An 18,133-nucleotide genomic window follows, 5' to 3' on the forward strand; every position below is an offset into this window, starting at 1 on the left:
TGTATCCTCTGAAGGGACTTGATATTTAGTATATTGGTAGAGAAAACTTAATTGGGGAACCACTGGAAGGTAGAAATGTTTACCCATTTGAATATGTGGACTTAGGAATTGCATGTCATGTTTTATTTGTTAGGAAACAGAATCTCTTATAGTGAGGGCCTGCACAAAAAGCAGAAAAAAAATTGGAGACATTAAAATGCCCCATAGTTTCTCTGACTTTTTAAAAGAAAACATTAAAAAGAAAATGAAGGGGCGCCTGGGTGGCTCAGTCGGTTAAGCGTCCGACTTCAGCTCAGGTCACAATCTCGCGGTCCGTGAGTTCGAGCCCCGTGTCAGGCTCTGGGCTGGTGGCTCAGAGCCTGGAGCCTGCTTCCGATTCTGTGTCTTCCTCTCTCTCTGCCCCTCCCCCGTTCATTGCTCTGTCTCTCTCTGTCCCAAAAATAAATAAACGTTAAAAAAAAAAAATTTAAAAAGAAAATGAAAATGAAAATAATTTTTTTTTGAAGTTTGGTCCATGGAAATAGAGCAGTTAAATAGGGATAGTGAAGAAAAAGTGAGTTAAAAAGAACTTCAGCTACCTCCATTATGACCTCAAACTTTCTAATTGATTAAGTTCTTTCCAGCTTATCTCTTAACTCAGGCAAGAGACCCTGCGGGCAAAGCATGCTGTGACGGAACCGAAACTATCCCCTCAAGCAACAAGAACTGCCCTGAGCCTGCAAGACCCCGTGTGATTGACTCCAAGACAAGGATCCAGTGAACCTTCACTGCCCACGTGCATGTACCCACCCACCACTGTCCCACATTTTCCTTATATAAGCCTGGAAGTATTTTCGGCACTTTGGAGACAGTCTGAGCCGCTAGTCCGCCGTCTTCCCGGTGTTGGCCTCACTGAAATAAACTCCTTTCTTGTTCCACCACCGCTCGTCTCTGTGCCTCTGGATTTTGTCAGCAGCCAGTGGCCGAACCTGGTCTGTTTGAACCCCCAGAGCCAGGTGCTCTTGCATCCCTGCCCAGCCCCCTACATGAGTAGAAACAATTAGACTTGAGCACACTATACTTTAAAAAAAAAAAATAACACGAAGTAGGTCTGATTGCAAGCACTACCTCCACTGCTTTCCTTTGTGTATTTTTCGGCAGCTTTAAGAACAACCCAGGAATTGACCCAGCTGGAGGTAGACTAGAAATGCACATGATAAACCACTGAAATGTTAAGTTTTTTACTTGTTTAATCAATCTATGTATATTCATTTTTTATGAAAAAATGTTTTTTTCTTTTTTAAAAATAAAAACACTCCTGTCAGAATGACTAAAATAAAAAACACAAGACGGGGCACCTGGGTGGCTTAGTTGGTTAAGCGTCCGACTCTTGATTTTGGCTCAGGTCCTGATCCCAGGGTGGTAGGATTGAGCTCTGCTTCTTGTTCTGGACTGGGCATGGAGCCTGCTTAAGATTCATTCTCTCTCTCTCTCTCTCTCTCTCTCTCTGTCTCTCTCTCTCTCTCTCTCTCTCTCTCTATATATATATATATATATATATGTATGTATATCCCTCCCTCTCCCCTCCCCACCCCAAACACACACACACACACACACACACACGCAAGAAACAAGTTTTGGCAAGGATGTGGAGAAATAGCAACCCTCGTGCACTGTTGGTGGGGATGCAAACGGTGCAACCACTATGGAAAACACCATGGATGGTCCTCAAAAAATTAAAAATAGAAATATCCTGTGATCCAGTAATCGCACTACTGGGTATTTACCCAGAGAATACCAAAACACAAATTCAAAGGGATACGTGAAACCCTATGTTTACTGCAGCATTATTGGCAATAGCAAATTATGGAAGCAACCCAAGTGTCCATTGATTGATGAATGGATAAAGAAGATGTGGTGTGTGTGTGGGTATATGGATGTATGTGTATGTGTATATATATACATGTATATATATACCCACAAACTGGAATATTCAGTCATAAAAAAAAAAAAGAATGAAATCTTGCATTTGCAAGAGAGTATAATGCTAAGTGAAGTAAGTCAGAGAAAGACAAATACCATATGATTTCATTCATATTTGGAATTTGAGGAACAAAACAAAGGAACAAAGAGGAAAAAAAGACAAACCAAAAAACATTCTCAACTATAGAGAACAAACAGATGGTTATCAGAGGGGAGCTGGGGGAATGAGTGAAATAGGTGAAGATGATTAAGAGCAGCCTTGATGATGGGGCACCTGGGTGGCTCAGTCAGTTAAGCGTCCAACTTTTGGTTTCAGCTCAGGTCATGATCTCACAACTTGGGATTATTGCAGAGCCTGCTTGGGATTCGCTGTCTCCCTCTCTCTCTGCCCCTCCTCTGCTCATGCTCGCTCTGTCTCAAAAATAAATAAATATTTTTTTTAAAAGTACATTTGATGAACACTGAGTAATATTATGGAATCGTTGAGTCACTATTATCATACACCTGAAACGAATATAACACTGTTAACTACACTGGAATTAAAATTTTTTAAAAAGGAAAAAATAAATGAAATATTGCCTTTAAAACAAGAACCATTTATAGTTAGAAATCGCTACACAGATTTGGTTTTAATTTCCAACTTTTTTTTTTTTTTTGGTGAGAAATTTGGAGGGCTGCCAATGGAGTTTTGGAATTTTTTTTCATTTTTAGAAAATTTTTAGTGGTAGCAGTAGTTATAGTATAATTTAAGTATACTGATAGTAACTTAAGTAAGCAAATAGAACTAATTTGGATTTAATTTGAAATTCATGTAAATTTTTTCAGGTTTTTTTTTAAGAAGTAAAAAATGTGGAAAAACGGGTAAATGGTTTTGATTCAGCGTTTTACAGATTAATGCCATGTTTGGGGTGTTTTAGTGTCTTTAACAAAAATGTGACAGGTTTTGGTTACATGGTGGCCCATTATATTGACATTTCATAATTTATTCATTTTCTTATTTTTGGTTTAGGTTGTTTCTAACATTTTGTCATTAGAAAGAAAGCAAGAGTGAATATTCAAATAGCCAGTATTCATTGCAACATTGTTTCTAATGGCAAAATATTTGAAACAACAAGAGTGTTTATGTTTATATAGGTTTGTCTGCTTTGTACCTTCATGCTGATGTTTCTGTACACTCGATTCCTAGAACTGGTGGTGTGGGTTATAGGGTTTGCATTTTTAAATTTAATTTTAAATTTTAGGGCCAAATTGATACAAAGAAGTGGCATGAATTATATATAGTTGCCACATTGTATGAAAGCACCTCTTTCCCATATTATTACCAATACTGTATGTTTTCAGTCTTTTTAATTTTGTTAATTGGTAGGCAGAAATGGCATCTTTAAAAAAATTTTAAATATATATATATATTTTTTTTTTTAAGTTTATTTTGAGAAAGAGAGTGCCAGTGACCGTGGGGGAGGGGCAGAGAGAGGGAGAGAGAGAATCCCAAGGAGGCTCTGCATAGTCAGCACAGAGCCTGATGCAGGGCTCAAACCCACAAACTGTGACATCATGACCTGAGCTGAAATTAGATGCTTAACCAATTGAGCCACCCAGCTGTCCCCAAAATTTATCTTTTTAAATCTATACATTTTATTTAGCTTTTGACTTGGTTATGCATGGGCATGGTTTAAAATTTTAAAGGCATGAAAGTTTATAGTTTCCTAGCCTACTTCCCAACTCCAATTCAGTTCCTCTCTCCAGAGGTGATCAATATTATCAGTGTTTTGTGTATCCTTCTATAAGTATTTTATGCATATATATGAACAAATTCATATAATTTGCTTTTTTTTATTGCATATCTCTTTATCATACATATACAACAGAGTGGATACAAAAGTCCTGTATATACATAGGATTATTTCTGGATTTTATTCTGTTCTTTAAAATTCCTCTTCGGGGCGCCTGGGTGGCGCAGTCGGTTAAGCGTCCGACTTCAGCCAGGTCACGATCTTGCGGTCTGTGAGTTCGAGCCCCGCGTCAGGCTCTGGGCTGATGGCTCGGAGCCTGGAGCCTGTTTCTGATTCTGTGTCTCCCTCTCTCTCTGCCCCTCCCCCGTTCATGCTCTGTCTCTCTCTGTCCCAAAAATAAATAAAAAACGTTGAAAAAAAAATTTTTTTAAAAAATAAAAATAAAAAAAAATAAAATTCCTCTTCTTATGCACCATGTTTCTTTTTGTCTTGGTTGCATTATATGACCTTTAGTACAATATTGCATAGCAGTAGTAATAAAAGGGCTCCTGGCCTTTCAGTCTTTAATAGAAAAAAATAATTCTAATGTTTCATTATCTAATGTTATGATTGCTGAAGTTTCTGTCAGATAACCCTTACCAAATTAAGAGACTTCCCTCTATTTCTAGTTTGCTAAAATTAAAAAAGAAAATCATAATGGGTGTTGAATTTTATCCCATGCATTTTCGACATCTGTTGAGAAGGTTATATACTTTTTCTCCCTTAGTATGTGTTAATATAAAAATTACTTTGATAGATCTCTTGATATTAAACTGCCTTTACATTCCTGGGATAAGCCCTCTTTGGTTATGAGGTGTACTTCCTCTATTATATTGCACTTTAAAGTCTTTTTTTTTTTTTTTATGTTATTTTTGAAAGAGAGAGACAGAGAGAGCGTGAGCAGGGGAGGGGCAGAGAGAGGGAGACACAGAATCTGAAGCAGGTTTCAGGCTCTGAGCTGTCAGCACAGAGCCCAACAGGGGCTTGAACTCCCATACCGAGAGATCATGACTTGAATGGAAGTCGGATGCTTCCCACTGAGCCACGCAGGCACCACTATTATACTGCACTGTATATAACATGGGAGCCATTTGTACCATGAAGGTTTAATAGAACATTATGTAAAAGTTATCAGAGTCTGTTGGTATTTTTTTTAATAGGGGATATTTGACAACTCTTGTTTTTTAATTTACATTTCTTTGATACTCAGTGGTCACTAGTATTTTTAAAGATAAACCTTAAAATTTCCTTGGTTCTTCCTCCTCTTTCTACTTCCTAAATGTTAATAATGTTCTTCAGAGTTCTGTTGCTCATTCATACATATTTATTAGGAGATGTTATTAGAGATATTTGGGCCAGGGGTAGCGCTAGGAACTAGTGAATAAAATAGACCTCATCCCTGCCTTCACAGAACTTCCCTCCTTGCTGCTAAATTTTCCTTTTCCAGTCTGGCTCCCCTAGTGCTAACAATCAGTTTTGGGGCCACAGGAGGACCAAAGTTAACATCTCATCCCTTTACTTAAAGATCTCTATTGACTCCTTCATGTCTATAGGATCCTGTCTGGAATCTGAAGCACAGCATAAAAAGGCCTTCCATTGTGGCTTAACGTCCAAGTCAGCTCATTCACACCATTCTCTGTCAATACAAACTGGACACACCAGCTACACTGTGTCCCCAATAATTCCTGTTCTTTCTTGACTCTGCCTCTACACATTTTGTTTTCTCCAAACTAGAATCCTTCTGTCTGCCTGGCAGATTTCTACTCATCTTTCAAGGCACTCCTCTAAAAAGACTTTTTAAAAAATTCTCCTAGAGATAGTGTGAATTCCATAGCATTCTGTTCATAAATATGTCCTAAGACTTATAAAATTATATGACGATGACTATTTACTTATACATCTGCCTCCATATTTAAATGACTGTGAACTGCTCAGAGTAGGGTCTTTCTCTCTCTACATTGTGTCTACTGAACAGCTACTATACTGCTTAGCACAGAGTAGGCCCTCAGCAAATACTTGTAAATGTTTGCCTGACTACGTGACTGGCTGCCTGAAAGAGGTCTACTGTTTGGTTGCCTTGAAGGGAATACTACTGCTGTTAGTTATGGCAGGTTGCCCGAGAGGCCAGGATTAGAACAATATACACTTGAATACTCCCTCTTTCTTCTTCCTTCACCCTAAGAATTGTGTGTAGGTGGGGGGGAGGGGTTGTGGGACATATATTTAGAAAATTGTATATTTATTGGTATTTTTCTGTTGACTTTAATTTTTTAATTATTAAAAATATAAAAACAATTGTATAGGGTGATGGGATCATGGGTAACCTTTTCTTTTCTGCATTTTCCTTTGTTTCCAAACATGGTAAAATCAGAAATTTTTCTTGAGGCTTTTTCCTTCCCAGATGCAGTAAAGTCCTATTTAGGAAAGCATTGGCCCATGTAGTGCCTGGGTGGCTCAGTTGGTTAGCTGTCCCACTCTTGATTTTGGCTCAGGTCATGATCTCACAGTTCCTGGGATTGAGCCCCATGTCTGGTTCTGCGCTGGCAGTGTGGAGTCTGCTTAGGATTCTCTCTCCTCTCCCTGCTGCTCATGCGCTCTCTCTCTCTCTCTCTCAAAATAAAGTGTTAAGAAAAAAAGCATTGTTCAGAATACACTTACCTTGATGAGCACTGAGTAATATATAGAATTGTATACCTGAAACTAACAGCACTGTATGTTAACTATACTGGAGTTAAAATTACAAAAAACAACAACAACAAAATTAGCTCTTTTAAAATTACATTTTAGGGAAAGGCAAATTTTCCTAAGAAAGTGAAGATATTTGAGATAAACAAGTAAATGTTAATTCAAAGGAACTAGGTTTATTTCCATATTTGGCACAATAACAAAGGGCTAATGGAAAGATTATAGTTTTCAGTTCAGAAATTGAACAGATATCACCTTGCTGCATTGTAGCAAGCTAGTGTGTTGGCTCAGAATCTGTTTCCTAGCAGATATGAATTGAAGGGATTAATAGACATAACAAAACAATTCACAAGGAAGAAGAGACAGGGAAACAAGCGTAAGAGAAGTTTACTAAGATAGTTTACTAATGCACTGATGAGGAAATAGCATATTAGATGAAATACAGAGGTAACCTCAAAAACCTGTTACAGAGGTAACAGACACAGAGGCTTATATTGATCACTTTCCTTATTTAGATACTCAGTGCAGAGTGACTGCATTTTTTGCGTGGTGTTTTCCCTTCACAAACTTGTGCCTTTATTATAATGAGAAATAGTCCATACTCAGTTTAATGCTCGGGATGGCAGTGTAGTCTGAAAGTAGGGACAAAAGGATTTAGAGATGGGAGCGGGGTTATAAATACTCCCCAACCCAGCTTCTGTATTGTGCAGAAGGATTTGCTCTTTTAGAGACTTTTGTCATGTGGTAGAACACATACTGGAAGTTTCTAATTTAAATTTATGCTTTTGGATAAAATGGATTAGAGAGAGTGGACTGCTACAGGTTGAAGAGAAACCAGTCACTTGATTCTGAGAAACTGTAATTCAATTGAAAGAAGTTTTAGTGTAGAATGACTGGAGTAAAGAAAAAGAATGGACATACATTCCAAGACTACCTACTGCGTGCCAGATGCTCTGGTGCTTTTCTATCAGTTGTCTCATTCGTGCCTTATCTATACAGATGAGGACCTGAGGCTCAGAGAGGTTAAATGACGCCCAAATATCACATAGCAGTGAGTGAGAGGATGGGTTCTTTCTGACTCACACACCCACTAGACTTGTTCTCTGATGGTTAGGTGGTTGACATCCCAAGAGGCAGAAATTTTCTATTTCTTTCAAAAGCAGGTTTCTTTTTTTAAAAAACATTTTTTTTTTAACATTTATTTATTTTTGAGACAGAGAGAGAGCATGAACGGGGGAGGGGCAGAGAGAGAGGGAGACACAGAATCGGAAGCAGGCTCCAGGCTCTGAGCCATCGGCCCAGAGCCCGACGTGGGGCTCGAACTCACGGACCATGAGATCGTGACCTGAGCTGAAGTCGGACGCTTAACCGACTGAGCCACCCAGGCGCCCCTCAAAAGCAGGTTTCTTATAGATCTCGCTCTTTTTCACTCTCTCCTACATTGTGTTGGAACACAGGATTTAAGATACTGTGGAACTGAGTATGCCAGCATGTTTTCCATGATCTTTTGGGTGGCTAGCCTTTTGCCTAGAGCTGATCTCGAAATTGTAGCTGCTCCTGGGGAGTTTGATGTAACCCGAAGACTGTTGGTTTTGTTCTCTCTAATAACATTTAACACCAGTGGGTAGAATCCGGGGTGTAATCCACTTGACAGATTTCTCAGCCATATTCTAGCAGGCTCCCCAGTATCTTTATCTTCATGGCCATAGTCAAGAAACTTGTTATCTACTTAAATGTGATTGTGGGAAAAGTATGTAATTATAGTAAGCTTTTTGACTATGCTGTAACAAATCTTACTGGTACCTGAAAAGTGGGTTGAGGAGGGTTGCAAGTGGTTATGTTAATTTTTCTATACACCAGTTCAGACCTTTTTCCCAAAGGAAGACCAAAGCTGTTTGAACTGTGACCGTGACTTAGCTGACAGGTATTAACAAGTTATGGTTAACTCATAAGCCTAGATAGATTCAAACCGTTGACCTTGAGTTGAAGTATTTTATAAGCTGTGACTCATCTTTTGGCTCATCCTTTTGTTCACCAGGAAATAACACTGAATATTAATTTCAGGAATTTCAGTTATCCCTTATGAAGAGTGTGTTGCTCATTAAAATTGCTGGGACTTGTTTTTCTGGTACCAACAGGACCACAAATTGGTCTATACTTAGTGGTTGTACTGAATTCCTATGTAAACGGGAAGGTACCTGATTAACTGTCTAGAGAAAGCCTGTTGAAGGTGGGGGGGCCATCCTTTCTGACTTCTTTAATAAGAGGTTCATCTCTTCCACAAGAGAGAGAGGAATGTAGGATGGTGAATCTGAGGCTGAACCTAACAGATGGTGTGTGTGTGTGTATGTGTATTTGTATCTGTAAATATCACATCAGTGTTTACAGTACACTGGACTCTCTTCATGCAAGGCCTAGTCAGGCCAGATCAGGAGGAATTGTTCCCGTGCTTAAAGCCAAGAATAACATCCTGACCAGCAGGGGACAGAGGTCAGCTCAAGGCAACTGCTCTAGGGAGCTACAGGACATTAAGAACTTTGAAGGAACTGAATTTAGTATAAGTAGGAAGCGAATATGTATTATGTATGTACTTTGAAAGAAGTGTGTGAAACCTCTGTGTGTGTGTCTCTCTTTTTTTTCCTATGGGTCTCTTATTAAGGCATAGCTTATTTGTGAAAAATGAAAAATCATCTTAATGGGATGTGTTATGACTTCACCTCCTAGCTATTTTAACTATATTTCCCCCTCCTACCTGCATATTGATTTGTCTCTTTATTATTTTTATTAGAAAAAGGGGGAAAGTATGTTCTACTGTTACTCTGTGTTTTATTCTACAGGCAGCTTCAGACAAGGCTGGATTGAAGGATGATATGTTAATTAAAAAACAAATACCCTTTACAAAATCTCCTGGGGACCTTCAAGGCTAGCTGAAGTTTTGTTTCTGCTATCTTTCTGTGCCCACTTCTCTTCTTGTCCCTTCCATCTTGTCTCATTCTAATGCTGGCCACTCACCCCACGGAGGCAGCTCAGACTGTTTGCTGGTGGAGCATTCTAAGTTTGTCCTGTTGTCTTCTCTGGGACTCATTGCTCTGGTCCGACTTAAACTGGTTCTGGGCCAAAGTGATCATCTGAAAGCTTTTCTTCTTGGCCTTTATTTCTTGGCTCTTTTAATGCACTTTGCCTGATTAGTTTTGCTGTTTCTCTCCTTTTCCAGTGGTGTAAGTTATATTGCTTCGGTTGGAAGCTTCTAAAGCTCAGGTGCAGCCTGAGGCCTCTTAGATTTTACTTTGGTTTTGTAAAGTGCCTTTTTCCTTTCCTAGAAATTGGGGGATGAATCAGGCGCTCTTTTGTGAGGTATTGCTGACCTTCCTGGGACTCTAGTTTGCTAGTTGTTTAAACACATATGTAGCAACTTGAATTGTATTTGCAAAAGTAGGACTTTGTTGCCAAGATTCTGAAGTAGGTCAATTGCTTGTTACCCTTTCCCCTCTTGTTTTTAAATTGAAAAATTAAAGAGAGAATTACCTTGTCCATGGCCACATAGCAGGCTGGTCTTAAACCTTTTAAAGCAAACCTTATTTTTCCATTCCTTGTATTTCTTAGCACAGATATTAACAAATAGTTAATGAATCCATAATAGTTTAATAAATACATCTTAACTGTGGGTTGATTGATCAATTAAGTTTCAGAATTCTTATCAAGTTGGTCACATTTTGGACCAACAGGTGAGAAGAGTGTCTGGGTGGAAGGGACCAGATAGCCTTGCAGAAAGTGTTTAGCAGTTGAGAATATGCATGCAAAAAAATCCTGATGTAGAGGCGCCTGGCTGGCTCAGTCACTGGAGACTCTTGATCTTGGGATTGTGAGTTCAAGCCCCAATATGTGTGTAGAGATTGCTTTATTTTTTTTTTTAATGTTTATTTGAGAGAGAGAGAGAGAGACAGAGAGACAGAGAGAAAGAGAGAGAGAGAGCACACACGGAAGAGGGGCAGAAAGAGAGGGAGACACAGAATCCAAAGCAGGCTCTAGGCTCTGAGCTGTCAGCACAGAGCCCTATGCGGGGCTTGAAGTCATGAACCATGAGATAGATCATGACCTGAGCCCAAGTCCGACACTTAACCTACTGAGCCACCCAGGCACCGCGAGATTGCTTCTAAAAATAAAAAATCTTAAAAAAAAAAATCCTGTTATAAAACCTGTTCAAAAACTGAAGAAACAGGAGAGTAGTTTGGCTAGAGCAGAAACTGGTTAAATGTAAGGAGAAATAGGGTGAGAAAGGATAGAAGGACATGGGTTAATCAAGAGATAGGAAGAATTCTACAAACAGGCATCTTGCCAGCTTGGGATCAGAGAGTGAAGATCATAATTTCCTACTCCTCCCCCAGTATGAGACTCTCCACCCCTCCCCTGGCAACCACTATCCAGAGGGTCTGTGAATGCCTTTGGGCACTGGTGTCTGATTTGGGGGCTGCCCTGTGAAGCATGAAGAGGTCCTGTGGGATCAGTCAGCGGCAAAGAACAGTTGGCCTTTTGATTTGTTAAATTCTTCATAATAGTTTTGCTGCTCTCAAATAGTATTACTAATTCCAAAGCCAAAACCATTTTCTGATGGTTTTGCTGTGTCCAGTTGGCTCGTGGGACCAAAATAGCAGCTGAGACTGCCGTACCATGATGCACTTATGCAATAACCCTTCAAGGGGCCTGTCCACCTTTTTTTATTTTTAATCTTAAAACAACAACAACAAAAACAAACTGCTGGGTTGTTTTTTGGTTTTTGGTTTTTGGGGTTTTTTTTTGCTTTCGGGCCAGTAATTTGCATCCCATTTGGGTGCCTTGGTCTCCCCTCTGTCCCTCTCACTTTTTCTTCACGCATCCCTATGCTAAGCCCTGCTCTCTGAACCTGACGCTCGCTTCTGGCCTCATTGAGTAGTATGAATTTTAACCATTTCTGCTTTTAGACCTGTTTTCCATCTTTGGTCTTTCCCTGCTCCCTGTAGGAAATTTTGGGTTCAGATTTGCTTGAGGGAAGGATGATATTTTTTCATGCTTCTTTGTTTTTTGTTTCCATAAATATGTTCTCTACTAACTAATTTTTCTTTCCTTTCTTTGTCAAACAGGCCACCAAGCAGTTTCTTGAAGAGATTAACAAGTGGACAGTTCAGTACAATGTTTCCCCTCTCTCTTGGAATGTGGCTGTCAAGTTCCTCATGGCCCGGAAGTTCGATGTGCTCCGTGCCATAGAGTTGTTCCACTCCTACAGGGTATGTAGCTGGGGATGGGCCAGACTTGTGGCAGCTGGGCTCTCTGTGTTGCTGCTTTCTCTGCCACACACTACACACAGTGGTTCTCTGAGTGTTCTCCCCACTCTCATTAAAAAAAAAGTGGGTCGGGGCGCCTGGGTGGCTCAGTCGGTTAAGCGGCTGACTTCGGCTCAGGTCATGATCTCGCGGTCCGTGAGTTCGAGCCCCGCGTCGGGCTCTGTGCTGACAGCTCAGAGCCCGGAGCCTGTTTCAGATTCTGTGTCTCCCTCTCTCTGACCCTCCCCCGTTCATGCTCTGTCTCTCTCTGTCTCAAAAATAAATAAACGTTAAAAAAAAAAAATTTTTTTTTAAAATAAAAAAATAAAAAAATAAAAAAAAAAGTGGGTCAATATCCAAGAACCCTACCTGGGAGTTAGAAAATCCTCTGAGGAGACACAGAACCTCTCTAAATTAAAAAAGGAAGAGGGCCCATGGGTGGCTCAGTCAGTTGAGCATCCAACTCCTGATCTCAGCTCAGGCCATGGTCCCAGGGTTGCACTGGGCTCCACACTAGGCATGGAGCCTACTTGGGATACTCTCTCCTTCCCTCTGCCCTTCCCCTGTGTGCTCTCCCTCTCTCTAAAAAAAATTAAATTAAAAATTAAAAAAACAAAACAGGAGGATAAGGCATGCTAGGATTAGTTTAAGACTAAACACTTACCTAGACCTGTCTTGTGGGTCATTCTTATATAGTATTCAGTCATTTATCCAACAGATGTTTATTGTATACATACTGTGTTCCAGGGGCAGAGATTACTACTTAGAAAGAGAGTAAACACACAATTATAGAAAGTTATGATAGGGCACAACTTCCTTCTATGGAAGCACATTTCATTAGAAGGGTCAAGGAAGCCTTCTTAAAGGAAGTGACTTATAAATTAAGATCTGAAGAATGAGTAGGAATCTGACAGGTAGGGGAGTATGGCAGAGAGAATAGCAAGTTCAGATGCCTAGTGACAAAAGAGAAATTGAGCTGAGCAGAAATGTTCAGTGGGAGTGGGGGCATGGCAAGAGATTGAGCAGCAGAAGTAAACAAGGCCATGGGGCGCCTGGGTGGCTTAGTCAGTTAAGGGGCTGACTTCGGCTCAGGTCATGATCTCTCAGTCTGTGAGTTTAAGCCCCACATCGGGCTCTGTGCTGACAACTCAAAGATTGGAGGCTGCTTCGGATTCTGTGCCTTCCTCTCTGTCTCCGTCCCTCTCCTGCTTGCTCTCTCTCTCTCTTTCTCTCTCTCTCTCTAAAAAATAAATAAACATTTTAAAAAAAATGAAAAAACAGAAGAAGTAAACAAGGCCAGATCGTAGAGTATTTGTTTTTTCTTAAGGGCAGAGAAATTCATTGAAGGTAAAAACAGCAGAATAACTTGATCAGATTTGCATCCTGGAAAGATTTTCTCACTGTGCTTTAGAGAATGGATCAGGAGGGCTATACTGGAGACAGACCTGTTAGATGGTCATTGTACTTACTGGGAGAAAGATGAGTGTGGTGTCATTAAGTGTAGTGTCAGGGGAGATACAGGAAAAATGGGCAGATTTTATAAAAATTGGTAGGACAGGGTTGTTTAAACTGGTGTATAAGGAAAGAGGAGTCAGGGGTTCCAGGTCTTTGATTAGGGTGGCAGGGTAGATGGTGGTAGCATTCACTAATTTTAGGAGACACTGAGATAGTGCAGGTGTGTGGAGAGACAAGGTCATGAGTTCAATTTGGCCATGTTAAGTTTGAAGTGCCATTGGGATATCCAAATAGACATTTTCTCTAATAAGTTGGAATGTGAATCTAGGGTTCAGAAAAGAAATCTGCACCAGAAGTAGAGATTTCAGAATGACCAAAGTAGAGCTGAATATCAGAGCCATGAGAAAGGGCAAGGTCATCCCGGGAGAGTATGAGGAATAGGAAGATGTGTAGGGCAGGACTTCACTTCAGATTTTTTGCCTTGTTTGGTCCAGTATTGTCTTAAGAGTTGAATGTGAGTGCTTTAGGTAGGGCATGCACTCTCTGTAATTCTAGTGCTGCCCTGCCTCTGAAGGCTTTGAATTTGGTTTTAGGGATGAATTGGGCAAGAATATAAACAAAGACCTGGTTTGTTTCATTTACCAATGTGTTCCTAGCACTTAGCTCAGTGCCTGGTACATAGTAATTGCTCTACAAATATTTGCAGAATAAATGAATGAGTCAGTGAGTGAATTGAGTGAGCAAATGAATAAAAAAAAAAAAAACCCACAAAAGAGACTTAGAAGCAGTAGTTGAAGAAGTAGGAAAACTGAGAGAGTAGTCTTTGATACAGAATGCCTCAGGGAAAAGGGAATGTGAGTGGTCAACCTTGTCATGTGAAAGGAGGACTGAAAATGCTGACTGGGTTCACTGACAGGAAGGAAGGTCCTACCACTGGAGCAGGAGCTCTCAGTGGGGTAATTAGATTGGGGGGAAATGAGAATGCAATAGATTGAGTGTGGGGGAACTGAGCATGAGTTTAAAGAATCTTGCTGTGGACATAAGAAAAATGAAGTCATTGTAGGTCTTGTTGGAGAAAGTATCAGTGGGGAGGGATGGCTCCATTTTAAGATGGGAGAACCCTGAGCCTAGAGGATATGTGAGGATGTCTGCCTCCAGCCAGTGTTTGAGTCCATATGTTAATATCCTGCTCTAATATCACTACTGATATATATTTAAGAACTTTGACCCTGCACTCTAACCATACATACTAGTTGGACTTCAGTGTTAGGCTTCTCAGTGATTTAAAGCAAAATATCATACCTACGAGGCTGATAAGGTAGATTGGCTGAGAATTCAGACAACACTCAGTTGGCCTGAAGCATGTTACAAAGGGGTTCCTGATCCAATTAATGGACTTCTAAAGTCCTTTATCTCTGAGATTTGATGGTTACATAAAGCCATCCTGGATATACAGTATTTCCATACTAATTGACCTTGCTGTGCTTTATTTTTAGGAAACGCGAAGGAAGGAGGGCATTGTGAAGCTGAAACCTCATGAGGAGCCTCTCCGTTCTGAGATCCTTAGCGGAAAATTCACCATCTTAGTGAGTCTTTATGAACCTGTCTTGTAGTGTGTCATTACTTCCTTTTGTAGCTGTTGTCCTCTTTGGATTTTGTACCTAGATAACCTTATCCTGAATCTAGAGAATCTCAACATTTGGGAGCAAACATGAAGCAGCTATGCGGTTTGCACAAGATTATTCTAGTAACAAGTGAAATGATGGAGAATCAGTTGTACAATAGATTAAGCAAAGTTTCTTCTTTGGTCCATTAAGGTTAGTGAAGGTCTTTGGATGGGTATCCAGTATTTCAGAGGCCCATCCTTATTGGAATCAAGTGCCTCCCCCTAGAGAGCACAGCCTTTCAGATAAGTATACAATGGTACTTTTAAGGCAGAGCATGGAAACCATGGTTGTATTCTGTGGTTTTCCCCTGCTGCGTGTTTCTTTTGCCATTCTGTCTGGGAAATTAGCTAGGCAGCCAGTGTAGACCATCCTTTAATCTCTCTGCAGTTGAAGAATTAAGGGAATGTAGTTTTTTTTGCTACCAAACAAGTAATGATCCAAGGGGTGCTGAGCATCAGGTGTGGGATGAAATAAACTTTCTTCACTTCCTGGAGCAACTAATGCAAGTCAGAGAAGTATTGCTAGCATCTGTTCTCTTCATATGAAACTTTTGTCTAGGAGAAGCCTTAGTGATTGTTGTGATACTGTATTTGGTTTCAAAATATTTCTTGGGGTTTTTTTGTTTGTTTGTTTGTTATTTCTCTAGAATGTTCGGGACCCAACAGGAGCTTCCATTGCCCTCTTCACTGCCAGATTGCATCATCCCCACAAGTCAGTCCAACATGTGGTACTTCAGGCTCTGTTTTACTTGCTAGACAGAGCTGTAGATAGGTGAGCATGAAGATTATCTTTTATTTGGTCTGTATCCAGATGGAGAAATGACAGTCCTTGACTAACTTGATTTACTTAGCAGTACCTTCACCATGTTCCTAGGATATGCCTTGGGAAGTGCTATGAATAGAAAACATTCCATGTCCTTAAGGGCTTGGCTTGTTTCCAGTCACTATCAAGATGGTGGGTATTCTGTATGTTTATATGCTTGGCTCTATTTCAGGATAACAGAAACTGAGAAAGCCAATTGACTAGTTATCCTCAGCATATTGAGAATTACCTATTGAGAGTGAAGGGGAAGTGACTTGTGCTGGTTCTTTTTGCTCATTTGCCCCTGAATATTGATTTTCAAAACAGTCTAGGGTCTCAGTTTCTTTGTAAAACAGGAAAAATGTCATTAGCTTAGAGGATTTTGAGAATCAGCATTCAGGAGAGAAGAGTCTAAAAGTATAAAGTTAAGCAAAATCATCTTTTTTTTTTTTAATTCTTTTTTTTTTTTTTTTAACGTTTATTTATTTTTGAGACAGAGAGAGACAGAGCATGAACGGGGGAGGGGCAGAGAGAGAGGGAGACACAGAATCGGAAGCAGGCTCCAGGCTCTGAGCCGTCAGCCCAGAGCCCGACGCGGGGCTCGAACTCAGGGACCGTGAGATCATGACCTGAGCTGAAGTCGGACGCTTAACCGACTAAGCCACCCAGGCGCCCCCAAAATCATCTTTTTAAACAGATGCATGAGCAAAAAGAATCAGCTCAGGTCATTTCTCCTTCCTTCTTCAAGGTAAATGGTATTACGACTATTTTCCAGACAATGAAACTGAAGCCCCAAGAAGTTATGTGACTCCTTTAGTCATCACATTCCAGTCCAGCTAGGCCTAACATCTTGGTTTCTTTGCTCTTGACTGGAGTTATTTGTACCCTACTATGTTGTCCTTTTTGCCATACTTCCTTTTTTGCAGTTTGTTATTGCACTGGATGTCATTGGCTAGCTCTCTGCCGTTAAAAGAGATATATCGAGGGCTGAAACCTGAGATAGTGAAAGACAGCTGTGTACGACTTCAGTCATACGGTGGACTCAGAGAGGGTGCAGATAGCCAAGTGATTATCTGAAGTGGGGCTGTCCAATTCACTCATTGCTGCCTTCCTAATGTTACTTTCATAGTATTTAGCTTCTGCTTTTGATGCTCAGTGGGAGATATATCCAAACCACACACAGCATTAGTTTGAAAAAGAGAAGTTACTAAGGTAAGGAGAGAGGACCAGTAGTCTTAGAGGCCCTGTACTGCCCAATCAGAAGTGTGGAATTTCTCAGTTCGTCTTTCCTGTGATTGGTCTTCAGGCATAATTTCCAGAATATATAGGTTCCTTTGAAATCCTTTAGCTCAGGAGAATGAACGAAAGGTGCCTTTACCAGAAAATTCACTGGCCTTCCTTCTTGGGCAGCTTAGAGTCAGAGCTCTCCTATAGGCATGGCAGTGGCCAAAGCTTGCTCTATCCAATGTGAGTATTGATTGGATCCCTCAGGAGAACCACAAGGGTGTAAACATACTTAAAACTGTTCTCATGAGGGGCCCCCAGGTAGCTCAGTCAGTTGAGTGTCTGACTTCAGCTCACGTCATGATCTCATGGTTCCTGGGTTTGAGGCCCGCATCAGGCTCTATGCTGACAGCTCAGAGCCTGGAGCCTGCTTTGGATTCTGTCTCCCTCTCTCTCTGCCCCTCCCCTGCTCACACTCTGTCTCTCTCTCAAAAATAAACAAACACTAAAAAAAAAATTTTTAAAAAGAACTTTATTGAAAAAAAAAAAAACTTTTCATGATGTTCACCCTTTTCTTAAAAACCCTAGTGACTCTTCATTATTCAGAAGGTGCAGATAAGATAAATAAATGTGAACCCTTTTCTCCAAGCAAAATATTCTCACTAGTGAGTAGAAATTCTTGTTTTCCTATGTTAACTTTCACCAGGATGCAAGAGGAGGAAACCCCTCCTCTTCACTAAATCTTGCCATTTCTTTAAGGCTCAACTTCTATGACTGATTCCCTTACCACACTAACCTGTCATAAATAAAATTCTTTTTACCCTGACTTTAACAGCAGTTATTAATACCAATTATTTTGTATTGCATTTTATAAATGATGTCATTTATCTTATACTGTTGTTTTCTATGTTTACCACTATATTGTAAGTTCCATGAGGGCAGGGAATCTTCTTTTTCACATTACATAATAGAAAATCCTCAGATCTCTGAGTGGAGTGTAAATGGTATCATAAGCTTCCAGATACCCATCATCTATCTTCAGAATGATCTATAACCAATCTTATTTCATTGATAGCCTCTCACCCACCCTGTACCCTCAGTTATTTTGAAACAAATGTCAGGGACTATGTTTTAAACATGTTGGTGTTCGCGGGTAGCATCCAGATCAGGAATTTGTATTTAGTAGAATAAAAACAATCGTTCTTAGTATGGAATTAGCTATTATTGTAAACCTCATATTCTGTACCCAGAAAAACAGAAGTCCTACCAT

At 40.2% G+C, this 18,133-nt stretch overlaps 1 protein-coding gene across 3 annotated transcripts in view; it reads left to right on the forward strand.

The window, feature by feature from the left end:
• PTPN9 (protein tyrosine phosphatase non-receptor type 9) overlaps positions 1 to 18,133 on the forward strand; it is an 81,997-nt gene that overhangs the window by 25,279 nt on the left and 38,585 nt on the right. Inside the window, exons 2-5 of one of the 3 annotated variants that reach the window (XM_042988351.1) lie at positions 624 to 971; positions 11,537 to 11,680; positions 14,668 to 14,757; positions 15,485 to 15,609. In XM_042988351.1, the coding sequence (XP_042844285.1) occupies positions 780 to 971; positions 11,537 to 11,680; positions 14,668 to 14,757; positions 15,485 to 15,609 (551 nt within the window). In that variant the 5' untranslated portion in view covers positions 624 to 779. Of the gene's footprint in view, positions 1 to 452; positions 972 to 11,536; positions 11,681 to 14,667; positions 14,758 to 15,484; positions 15,610 to 18,133 lie in introns of those variants that run through there. The other 2 variants (XM_007084611.3, XM_042988352.1) reach the window with 2 other exon arrangements.

The sequence above is a fragment of the Panthera tigris genome, chromosome B3, assembly GCF_018350195.1.
Source record: "Panthera tigris isolate Pti1 chromosome B3, P.tigris_Pti1_mat1.1, whole genome shotgun sequence".
In the NCBI taxonomy this organism is placed as follows: Eukaryota; Metazoa; Chordata; class Mammalia; order Carnivora; family Felidae; genus Panthera; species Panthera tigris.